At 37.0% G+C, this 13,283-nt stretch overlaps 1 protein-coding gene across 4 annotated transcripts in view; it reads left to right on the top strand.

Annotated features, from left to right (window-relative positions):
* Positions 1-13,283, top strand: part of LOC104591921 (Cysteine proteinases superfamily protein) — a 61,687-nt gene that overhangs the window by 28,747 nt on the left and 19,657 nt on the right. For all 4 annotated transcript variants that reach the window (XM_010251070.3, XM_010251071.3, XM_010251072.3 and 1 more), the window contains exons 3-5: positions 3,777-3,850; positions 9,784-9,838; positions 9,926-10,000. In XM_010251070.3, coding sequence (XP_010249372.1) covers positions 3,777-3,850; positions 9,784-9,838; positions 9,926-10,000 — 204 coding nt within the window. The remainder of the gene's footprint in view (positions 1-3,776; positions 3,851-9,783; positions 9,839-9,925; positions 10,001-13,283) is intronic.

The raw sequence follows: 13,283 nt of genomic DNA, 5'->3' as shown, positions 1-13,283 counted from the left end.
CTGAAGCTACTGTCACTGGTCACAGCATGATTGGCCCAAGTTGAATGTGGACCATGCAAGTCATAGCAATAATTGATGGTATGTCCATCCATACCACAGTGTGTACACCTCCTTGGACCCGAACTACGTCCTCTGCCCTGGGCTCCCCCTGAATCTCGACCTCCAGTACGACCACCACCACGGTTATATGTAGGTCCACTACCACCACTCCGGCCACATGCCGGTCCACTACTACCACTACGGCCAGACTGAGCTCCCCGAGCTCCACCTCTAACACCACGACCTCTGGATACTGCTAGGGCTGATCTATCGGAGATATTAGGGTTCTCGGTAGATCCAATGGAAGTCCTCTTGAGTTGAGCAAACACCTCTTCTAAGGAAGGGAGAGCTGACCCTTCTAGTATCTGAGCCCGCATTGGTTCATATTCAGATTTCAGCCCCACCAAAAACTGAGTCACATCAAGTTCTCTCTGTTATTGCTGAATTTTGACATTAGAAGTGAGGGGGTGATAAACATTCAATTCATTACGAATGTTTCTCATACTAGCATAGTACTCAAGACACTGATTACTCTGTTGTAGATTAAAGTATTCCTGGTACAACTGATATACTCTGGTTGTGTTGTATTGACCCGAATACAACTTCTTAGCATGGTCCCACACTTCTTTGGCAGTATCAAGGAACATGAAATTTACACTAATCTTGGGTTCCATACTATTCCATAACCATGTGATGATCTGTGCATCTGCTTGCTCGCAATCATCATACTCAGGAGAATCGGTGGAAGGTTTTTCATCCTTTATGTGCTTCACCTTCTTCTTTGCCTTAAGAAAGACTTCTACAGATTTGGCCCAAGGTACATAATTTTTTCCATTCAGCTTAATGGAGGTCATTTGAACGTTTAAGTAGTCAGTAGGGACCGTCACACTAGTCTTGCTATCACTGTTGTCTCCCATTGCTGAATTCTGATATTGCTGAATTCGGCAAACTGCACACTAGATCATACTACATCCTGATTTCAGCACTTACTACTGCTGCAAATTGCACTCTTTACACCACAAATTCAACTCCACGACTGCCTGAAACTTTCCAACACTATTTGAGGAACACCCCCCCTTCAAATCACACTGAAGGGTGCACAAACCCTAGCACACTACAATCTGAAATCCCACCATACAGTCTGAAATAGACTTCTCATTTAATTCACACAAAAAAAATGCATAAAACCTCTTACTTGATCACCGAAAATCAGACCACACAAGACACCCACTGCACTACATGAATCAGCTCTCTTCTCTTCATCGGTTAGGGGAGGGCTTCTTAGAAACTTCAACAACCGACCACAAACACCACAACTGGAGGCATAGAAACCTCCAAGGGAAGAGGGAAATCACTCATTTTCAGCCCTGTCCCTTATCTCTAGCTGATGGCGAAGAAAATAAGAGAAAACCCTAGGCTCGGTGCGCAGATAACAGAATTCTGGGCCGATCCGATTTGCCCAGTTCAGCTCTGATACCATGTTAGTGTTCGGTCTGCTTGTTAGACTGATAACAGTCAAGGAAGAGAGAGAGAAGAGAAGAGAGAAAGAGAGAGGAGAAGAGTAGAAGAGAAACGAGAAAAGATTCTGGTTCGAATGAGAGAAAAAGTTCACTCTCCCATTCGGCCAAATGTATTTTATATTACTAAAATAATGTGGAAAAGTCACATATGCCCCTACTTAAGTTAGGGACATTAAATCTAACATAAACTTACACATCAGCACCTAAACACAAGCACAAAGACAGAATTATCCCTACATACTCAACACTAACAAGGTCTCTTCTCTTGATTTGGTATTTCTTGATTAATTGTTCTAAGTTTTCCAAAATTGTTTTTTTAATGTTTTCTTGTAAATCCATTTGAAGTGTAGAAGCACTAATTATGTTAATGATTTCCTCACTTAAAACAAGTCTAGTTAAAATTATTCTATCTCCAATTCTTCTAACATTTACAATTTCTTCTTTCTTTGAGAAAGGTAATATAAATTGCATTAAAAGTAAATGTGTATATTATACTATGAGTTGTTGTACATATATATTCCACTTGAGGACTTCACAAAAAAAAAAAAAACCATCCCTCAAAAAAGAAGCAAAAATAGTATCATGTTTAAATACATTGTGTATAGGCAACCAGTTTCTGAGTTACTCATGCTAAACAATTCTATTGTTCTTCTCATGCCAAATGGCCCACAAAACTGCTATTGGAATGGTTGACCAATAGTATTTTTCCTTTAGACATACCTAGGACTTGCCATTCTTGTAAAAGTGCTTTCACTGAGCTTAAAAAACACCATTTTAGGTTTTGTGCCTTGACAATGTTGTCAAAATCTTACGATTTACAATACGATTCACAATTTGAATCATGAATCCCAAGGGTTTCAATTTGAATCTTATGTCTGAACCATTTTTCTGCAAAAATCTTATGATTTTTGTTTGAATCATATGATTTGATTCATAAATCTTACGATTTATATGCTTTTTTACGATTCAAATAAATTCAATTAAGAATTAGTTCTCTACTTGTTTTTTATTGTGTATGTTTAGTTTTGCCATGGGAGACTTTTTTTTAAAGCCCTTACTAGAAAATGATTTATTTACAATATTCAATACTTGAAATTGAGTTTATTGTGTATCATATGCAAGTTAAAGGGTCACTGTATGTAGATTTGTTTGATTTTCAAGTCAAACTTGATTATATCGCCATAGCCTTATAAGTACATATATGGTAGACATAGATTAAAAATAGGGTAAGGTCATTTTTCTATATATATTTAGCCTTTTAATATATCTATTTAATTTTTTGACAAGTTTGCAAAAAATAGAAATAATCTTACAATTTATGACACGATTCACGATTCGATTCGATTCAACTTTCTCCACGATTTACAATACGATTACGATTTTCAAAACATTGTGCCTTGATGAAATGTTGCCAAAAAGTTGTACTAAAATTGCAGTGAATAAACAAAAAGTTGCCTTGATGAAATGCATAGAGAACACATCAAATCTGGAATATTTAAGCCCTTCGTCAACCACATTTCTTTCACGAGGCATTTCTCCCAAGTTATCACCCAAGCAATCAACTTCACTTTTGATGGAGCTGCAGATCCCCTCTCAGGCAAACAACCTCCGTGCTGCATATTTCATTTTGTGCATGATTATCTCCTTTTCAACATTATTTACTACGGCTGCATTTGGATTTGGTTTAAAACGTCATCGGTGTAAAAGTATACCGATGACATTTTACACCGAACCGTAGCAAGTGACTGTTAACACTTTGTAAATTGTGATAAAAAGTGTAAAGTTTTACATCGATAAAATCGATGTAGTATTTACATCGATATAATCGATGTAAATTTTATGTTTGATGAGGTTTTACATCGATTCACGATGTAAAACTCCACTCCATTCAAATGCCAATAAATCTAAACCGGAGTGGAGTTTTACATTGATCTTCATTTACACTCCGTCCAAACACTGACAAAACCGAGCTGGTGTAAACTTTTACATCGTTCTTGATTTACACCGATACCAAATGCAGCCTAAAGAGTAACTAAGTAGTCAATTAAGAGTTCTTGACATATTAAGATGCCGTGCATTCGTTCCAACATTTTGTTAGTTGAATGGCAAACCACTTCCTATTCTTGAATTTTCTTCAGCTTTCATTAGTTTAAAGTATATGATCTTAAATAAAGAATAGCCGTTCTGAATCCTAACATCCAACTTTGAAAATTTCAGCATGTTCCACGGATAAATTCTTATATCCCAAATTTAAATGATGCCGGTCTGGATCATCAAAGGCTGCTGCAAAGGTATTTCATCTATAATTTTCTTTTTAGGGAATTGCTTGGGAACATAAACGGTGTCTTCTTTGTTTTCTGTTTCCACCCATGGAAATCTTGTGAACATAAATTAATCAAAATATAAAAAAAGGTTATGGCATCCATTTATCAACCATACATGCACACAGAATATGCATATGCATATACATACACATGAATGCATGTAAACAAATAGAACCAATAGAATGGTCTAGGGGTCCCATAACTTGACATATCTTCTGTTTGGAGGGCTGGACCCACCATTTGATGAGTGGGGGTCCTTTCAAAGAGAGATTAGTAAATGATTGAAGCCAAATATTTTAGTTACCAAAAAAAGCCATATATTTTACTGAACTTGCTTGGCTGGTAAATAGGAAATTTCCTTCTGACCTCAGTTAGGTTGGGTAAGGAGGGTTCTTTTGTTGTTGATGATGAAACAATTTGAATGGTTGTATATACTCCCAAATTTTCCAAAAAGTATTTTGCAAATAAGATTGTTAAAAGTTATGTAATTCACCATTTTTGGTGTTGGATATTGATGATCCAAACATATATGTTGGATAGAAAGTAATAGGAATCTGCTGAATTAAAAAATATGAAAGAAAGTAGTTTCTTGAAGAGAGAAGAAGAGAAGAAGAGAAGAAGAGAAGCTGAAAAGAAAATAGAGCAATAATCTGGCCGCCCCCTTCACTTATTATTTATACTAAAATAATAGAACAGTACAAAGACAACTATGCCCTTATAGGGCGGAAAAACATAAAACAACATATATAACACTCAAAAACATAATAAAATTTGGACTCACATAACTACTGTGGTCACCACCTCCTATCTAACAACTAACATAAAACATCTACTCAGAAAAACATCATAAAACTAATTAATCTTCAACACTTCCCCTCAAGTTGGGAGTAAATGTCACACATTCCCAACTTGCGTAGATCATGTTCAAGCTTGTTCTTTGTCACCCCTTTAGTGAGAGCATCAGCCAGCTGCAACTCTGAAGAGACATAAGGCAAACAAACTTCTCCGATTGTTACCCTTTCTCTTATAAAGTGTCTATCAACTTCAATGCGTTTTGTCCTATCATGCTGAATTGGATTGTGGGCAATATTGATTGCAGCCTGATTGTTACAGTATAACATCATAGGTTCCTCTGCTTTCACCCCAATCTCACTCAAAAGAGATCTAACCCAAAGAAGTTCTGAGACACCATGAGCCATGGATCTATACTCAGCCTCTGCACTTGACCTTGCCACAACCACTTGCTTCTTACTCTTCCAGGAGATCAAGTTTCCACCTACAAAGGTACACACTCCTGATGTAGACCTTCTGTCATCTAAGCATCTTGCCCAGTCTGCATCTATATAGGATTCTAGCTTTAGATTCTCATGATTTGAGAAAAGAATGTCTCTGCCAGGGTGCTTTTTCAGATATGCAAGTATTCTCTCAATAGCTTCCCAGTGCTGAACCCGAGGTGCATGCATGTACTGGCTCACAACACTAACAACATAAGAAATATCTGGTCGTGTCATACACAAATACAACAGTCAGCCCACCAATCTTTGATATCTCCTCACATCCTTTACCAATTCACCATCCACACCATTAATTCTATGATTTGGATCAATAGGAGTGTCTGCTGGTTTGATCCCCAGCTTCCTAGTCTCTCGCAATAGGTCAAGTACATACTTTCTCTGTGAAATTAAGATCCCATGCTTAGATCTTGCAACTTCAATCCCTAAGAAGTATTTGAGCTCACTAAGATCTTTGATCTCAAATTCTTGCTGCAATGATTTTTTGAGATCATCAATATCCTCCAGATCATTTCCTGTCACCACTATATCATCCACATACACAATCAGAATTGACACCAGAGCATATCTCCTCTTCACAAAGTGGGTGTGATCAGATTGTGTTTGTGTGTATCCAAAACGGATGAGTGCCCCTCTGAACCTGTCAAACCAAGCCCTAGGTGATTGTTTCAGTCCATACAGAGATTTTCTGAGTTTGCACACCTTTTCTTTACCAACATTTTCATAAAAGCCTACTGGAATGTCCATATATACCTCCTCCTGTAAGTCACCATTGAGGAAAGCATTTTTGACATCAAGCTGGAACAAGGGCCATGAATAGGTGGGCACTAGAGATAAAATGATACGAATTGAACTCATCTTAGCTACTAGTGCAAAGGTTCAGGCTCAAGAGGAATACTTGGAACTGTATCTGCCGAATCTGGAGTTTCAGAAGGACTGATAGAGAGTGGTGTAGGTTGAGGATGTGTGGAGTCAACCATCATCTTCCAGCGTTGATATTGTTGTGAGGCTGCCGGTAGTGGCTCAGGTAATGAAACTGGAGGTGCAGGTGTTGGCTGAACTGATGTAGATGCTGGCTGAACTGATGGAGGCACCACAGAAACAGGAAGAGGAACAGATTGTGAGTTCTTCCCAAAACTCTTCTCCTGAGGAGAACCACTCGAGAAGAAGAATGTGGATTCAAAAAAGGTAACATCTATAGTGGAAAATCTGCTTATCGACACTGGGTCATAACAGCAATACCCCTTTTGGTTTTGAGCATACCCAAGAAAAACATATTTGTTGGCCTTAGGATCCAATTTCTTGCGATGAGGGCCAAGAATGTGAACAAAAGAAACACAACCAAAAACCCTCAGGGGTATATGAAATATCTCTCCATCTGGAAAAAGAAGGCTAAATGGCACCTTAAACCCTAAAGTCCGTGAAGGAACACAGTTAATCAAATGCACAGCTGTAAGAACTGCACAAGAACTGAAGCACACACCATAAGACTCTTTGCCACCTCCACAATGTGTCTGTTCTTCCTCTCAGCAACTCCATTTTGTTGCGGTGTATATGCACAACTGCTCTGATGAACTACACCATGTTCTAAGAGATACGTGGTCAGGTCCTTCTCAAAGTACTCTCTGGCATTATCTGATCTAAAAGCCTTAGTTCTCACTCCAAATGTGTGAGAACCATCTGGTGGAATTGTCGTACTAAGTTAGGAACCTCAACACGTGATCTCATCAAATATATCCAAGGAGGTCCCTCCTTACCTGAAGTGGATGCAAGATTTGCAGTTGCATATGAACTACTTGTATGTGCAAAGGAAGTGGTATAGTTGGCTCCTGCATTTTGCTGTCCATCTAGAAGGCTAGAGCTGGGTGAATCTTTCTTACTCATAAGCTGTCCAAACCTCTCCAATTCTGTTATCACTGCTGCTACTGCAATGGGTTTCCAATCAGTTTGGGAGAGAGGGGCTGAAGAGTCTCCCGTAGTAGCTATATTTGCATTCCCCTTCTTGTTTCTTATCCGAGTAGGCATAAGATTTGGATGAAGCTTCCAACAAGTGTCCCTGGTATGCTTAGGCTTCTTGCAATAATCACACACCAAGTCCTTCTTATCTTCCCTTCTAGTCTCACAACTCTCCTGTCTCCATTCGGCTTAGGTTTTGTTGTACCAACCATAGCCGACTGGTCAATCCCAGGCTGTCTCAGCATTACATTCCTCCTACTCTCCTCTCCAGAGACAAAAGCATAGGCCTGAGAGAGTGTCACACCCTCCCTAGAAAGAATATGCTGCCTAGCAATGTCAAATTCAGGGTTCAGCCCTACCAAGAACTCAAAAACCTTATTCCTCTCTACCAGTCTGTGATAAGTTGCTGCATCATTTACACTTTCCCATACCACAGTTTCTAAGTGATCTATTTACTACCATAGGGTTTCAGCATGGAGAAATACACAACAAGAGGTTTTTCTCCCTGTTTCATACTTATCACCTGATTTCTCAACTAATAGGCTTTGCCTTCATTTTGCTTCTGAGAGTAGGTTTCAGTCACTCCATCGCAAATTTCCTTAACAGTATTAACCCTTAGGAAATTTTTTGCAATATGAGGTAACATAGAATTACACAGCCAAGACATTACCATGTAACTCTCTTGCACCCATCGGGAAGAGTCTGTGTCAGGTTTCTTCTCCCTAGTGAGATACCCTAATTTTCCATGGGCACCAATAGCCATGTTAGCTGATTGTGCCCACTCCAAATAATTTGTACCATCAAGTTTTACTGTAGTAATGATTCTAGACCCAAAAATATCACTACTACCTCCAACACCCAGTCCCACAGTATCGGTAGATTTCATCTCGGTATTCCAACTTTCCATTTTACTTCAAATAGTTCAATAGTAAGAAAAAAAATAGATTGGAGACCTTCAAAAAATAATTTAATATCACACACAAAAACCAACCCTTCTGGAAGAAGAAAACCCTAGCTGGAGGGAAATCTCTCTCCTTTCCACACCTCCCAACAGAGAGAAAAGTGAATCGATCACTCCAGGAGGCCTAGAAAATTCCAGAAACCAAACCACCCTCTTCAGAAAATCAAAAGAAAACTAACAATACCTGGGCGCCCAAGATCAGATAAAAAACAAAGAGTCCAACTTTTCTGGGACTCTTCCTCGTACTCCAGTTCTTCATGATTTTGATGCCGAACAGTAGATCACCTTCCTGATGTCTAGATCCCACCAAAAACTCCAAGAACTGGGCAATCTATAGCAGATCGATCAGCCCTTTACTACTTCGTGCAGTCGGCTGGTCTAGGGCTGCATGAGAATGCTTCAAGAAACCCTAGCCGATGCTCTGATACCAAGTAGGAATCTGCTGAATTAAAAAATATGAAAGAAAGTAGTTTCTTGAAGAGAGAAGGAGAAGAAGAGAAGTTGAAAAGAAAAGAGAGCAATAATCTAGCTGCCCCCTTCACTTATTATTTATACTAAAATAATAGAACAGTACAAAGACAACTATGCCCTTATAGGGCGGCAAAACATAAAACCGCATATATAACACTCAAATACATAATAAAATTTGGACTCACATAACTACTGTGGTCCCCACCTCCTATCTAACAGCTAACATAAAACATCCACTCAGAAAAACATCATAAAACTAATTAATCTTCAACAAAAGCCATGGACTGTTAATCTTTTATGTACACAACTTTTGAAATTAAAAGTAATATTTATGCCTTTTTAAAGTTCACCTTTTCGGTCAAAAGACTGTTTGGCTTATAGCAACAACCATTATTTGTGTCAATGATGAAAATAAGAATATTTAATTGGCATTGCGTTTAAATCAATTTTACAGATGCATAGGGGTTCAATGTTCCAGTGAGTTTACTTCTTTTATTAAATATGTTTCTCTGCTTTACATGTACTGTCATTCTGTACATTTTGTTTAAAATTTAAATGTAAAGCCCCTATATGTGTTAAGATGTATTTGTTTCAAGTTTAATCTAACATCAGTATCATTTTTACTCTGTAATTGTCAAAGAAATAATTGTCACTCTAGTAACATGATAAATATTTCAGTACTCAACTCAACACTAATCTTAATTGTTTGGGGTTGGCTACATGAATCCCATTCTGCCATTGTGCTCCATTGAGAGCTATGCTTTCTGTCAAATTGTAACTCCTCAGATCATTTTGTTTGCTCTTCCCCTTGCTCTATTAGGCCCTTTGGTTTCAGAGGGTAACTGAAAGATTTTCACTGTACTTGTTGGAAGATCAGATATGCTCCGTGGGATTTGAATCTTAATGTTAGCAAGATAACCATCTTTCAATTTTTCCAAATATCAAGATTTTTAAGTCTAATTGTTTCAATAAGTATAGACCTTTATAAAATGGGAATTCTTAAGTTTACATGATCTAAATGAACTTTTGCTCAATGTGCAATCTTCATTTGTCTAATGCATTATAGGCATATACAGAAGCATTTCAAGTAACATGCTGCAACTGTTCAATTCATTTCTATTATTCATTATTTGTAAAGATGCTAGCTTCCTTGATTAATATTTTATTTTGTTGATTTTCTGTGATAGGTAATGTGCTAAGCCATTATTTTCTCATTACAGGCTAAATGTTTATGGCTTATATGAAGTGAAGGTCTCTGGGGATGGAAATTGTCAGGTCCTTGTCCTTTATCACTAAAGGGTGTTTTATGAAATCAATTTGCATTCCTTTAAGTATTTTTGTTTTTATTTCCCTGTTTTGCAGTTCCGTGCGCTTTCAGACCAGTTGTACAAGTCACCTGAACATCACAAGTTTGTTCGCAAGGAGATTGCAAAGCAGGTATTTTTATCTGAATATCATTAAGGTGCCAATATTACATATTCTTGTGTTTCTCTCTTCCATTAGATGTTCAAGCGCTACTCTCTGATCAAATTTTAGAGATACATGTCTGTGCACCTTTACATATTTGAATGGTACTTTTAAATTAAGTACTTTACTATGTTGGATTCAAATTGTGTTATAGCATCTCACCTCTTAGTTAAATGAGATTAAGAATCTTATTGAACCAAGGAGTTATATGGGTTTCTGAAAAACCTAGCCAAGTACTTGGAGAAACTTAACCAACTGCTTGAAAGCTGAGAATGATTAAAGCAAGAGATTGAGTTAAGATACTTTGACTGTGTCATTAGTTTAGAATATTTTATCCGATTTCTTTGAATTTTTGATCCAGTTGGAAATGGGCCTTTGTAACGCCCTACTTGAGTTTGAGTCCTCTAGCTGAACAGTATAATGATGGCAATAATTTTCCTTATTTTTGCCCAGATGAGACACCCAATTATGACATTGGGTTCTAGGTTGCTGCCTACCATAAAAACAAGCACCTGCTGGGACATAGGTGTAGGCTTTGCATGGTGATAGAGGCTGTTGGATGATGCTAGTCTATTATTCTTTTAAGTAAAAAGAAAATAAATAACTACCATTAGTCCAAGGGACACTGAGGGTATTCCATAAATGAAGACAAAAAGCCTCCAGATGTAGTTAGGAATAATAAGAAATACTAGAAATTTTACATGCAGATATTTGATCATTGGGACTCCATTGCCTATGCTAGCAGTTAATCTGCTTTTTTTTAATCTCATAATACAATTATTGGGTCTGAAGTTGAGTTCAAAATCCCATAATACATGCAGATATTTGATCATGGGGTATTTTGGTCATTACATGCTGTTCTAATCAAGGATGTTTTATTTACTAGAAGTTTACCAGAGCCTATGATGCAGGAAGCAAAGAAGTTAATATCTCAAGTTATTGTGAATTAACTGAGCCTAAACTCATAAACGTGAGAGAGATCCATCTTAAATCTTTCACTCAAGTTGAGACTTAAAGATGAGGAGACAAAACTTGCTTGTTTGGTGTTTTGTTATAATTAGATAGGTTATTCAGTTACCTATATACAACGAGCCTAGTATTGGTTACACAATTTGCATATGGATTTAATGATGGCCAGTTTACAAATAGCAGAGAAGTCTAGATGAGATCTTTATATTGTTCAGTGTTTTTTTTTTTTTTTTTTTGATAGTTTAAGTTAGCATTGGTTTTTGTTTTGGAGAATAGTGGCATCCTTGTTAGTTACTAAATTAAGCGTATTTGGGTAGGTGCCTTTAAAAGGTTGTTGTCCTGTCTGCTTATCTTCCAAAATTTTGATGCCATTATCCCCTACAAGGCCTGGATGATATTCTTTGGTTGAAATATGCTATGTTGTTTAGTATATAGAGATTGCAAAATTTAGAATAAAATATTGATTTTTGTTTCCTTCTTTGACGTGACTTAATTAAAGGCCCCATATTGAGTTCAGTGTGGTTCAATACTTGATTAGGGATGTATATCCACCATCTATCTTCTCTTATTTTTCATTTAATTCTATTTGAGAGATTGAATCATCTGCAAGGCCACCCTACGTCACCCTCTCATCAAATGACTAAATTGGGTGTAATTTGGTATTTTGAATTGTTAGAAGATCCAAATTCTTAAAAGTTTTTCTTAATTGTGCTCTCTTGTGTGCATTGGTGCTGTATATGAAGTTGCCCCCTTTTTATGATTAATAAGAAGTATACATAAAGATAAGACCCTACAAGTGCAGAATTGCTAGCAGTCCTACAAGGTCTCAGAATGGGAAAATTATTAAATCTAAGAAAGTAGAAGGTGATTCCAATGTGGTGGTGGGTTAGAATCAATTTTTTGTTGGATTCCAAGATCTGCAAACAGTTTGGCTCATAAATTGGCTAAACAACTGTTTTGGGCCTACTTGTAGAATTTAAACTAATAGGGTTAGGTGGGAGTAAGCCGACCTATCTTTCAGTTGCTTGACATGTTTATACATATCTGTTGAAAATGAAATTTATAATATTATTTTCATCAAGTAAAGGAATGGACTTTATTATGAACCGATATGATAAGGCCCATTTAAAACCCAATTAAGTGCATTGTTGACCACATCTATGAAAGAAGGCTGGGGCTAACTAAAGAGCCTATTTAGGCAACTAAAGCACTATCCTTTGCCCGGCTCCCCTTATCTTTCAGTGCGATGCCAGGTTTCATTCACTTATAGATAAGGTGGTTACATAATCACATTAACCCCTATACCTTGGACACCATTCTGGCTACTGGCATGAAACTTATTGCAAAATGCTGAATTGCTGATGATACCATGATAAATCAAAAAGAAGCATTGGCATTTAGCACCCTTAAACAAGATGTCAGGAAAGATGACAGATCTATTGATGCCAACACTTATATTTTCAAAGTTTTTATTTGGTTTTCTTATTTTTACTGAACTGATATACAGTATTGTCAGTATGTGAGGCAATCACTAGTGTCTTTCCCTCCCTGTGCAATGGATATGCACCACTTTCTATCTAAAAACAAAGACCAAATGGGCTGAGATAGGGCTGGGATGGTTGTGTACTAGAGTGAGAGATCTTGCTTGGCTAGTCTAGTCCCCTGGTTTAATAAAGCCAATATAAAAACTTCTCTACAAAAGCATGCCACAGGTTGGAAGAAGATAGTGACCTCTGATATTTTTCCCTCTATTTCATGCCTTCTTTCTATTTTATATGCCTCCATCCACCCACATGCCATCACAAACACTTAAACCAACACATGTTCATATAAAATATGCATATATAATAATATTTTGGTTGATTAGTTATAGTCAGCCTAGTAGGTGACCACATCATGGGTAATGATACAGTTCGTGTGGTCCACAACTTACTAATTGACAGGTAGGGCTGCAGAAGGATTGGATCAGATCAGATATAGGGTAGTTCCAAGTTTGATTCATTTATATTCGGATTTGAATCGAATTCAGATTGTAATTAAATATTGAATAGCATTAATAAATTAAACTAAAAATGATCAAAATGTTATATATTTTTACTAAAATAAACTAAAAATGACTTTGATATTGTATATCATTAACCAAATATATTGAAAATAAATTTTTGAGACTTGAACCAATGCCTTTCAAACCAACTTTAGTAATAGATATAATATAAATCTTAAGTATAGTAGAAACCATTGATTGTAGTTTTAGATGAATTCCTTGTGAAAGAAGATGAAGAGT

The sequence above is a fragment of the Nelumbo nucifera genome, chromosome 4 (assembly GCF_055504915.1).
Source record: "Nelumbo nucifera cultivar China Antique chromosome 4, China Antique-T2T, whole genome shotgun sequence".
Lineage (NCBI taxonomy): Eukaryota > Viridiplantae > Streptophyta > Magnoliopsida > Proteales > Nelumbonaceae > Nelumbo > Nelumbo nucifera.
Note: the sequence above shows the minus strand (reverse complement) of the source record. Positions and strands in the feature narration are given on the sequence as shown.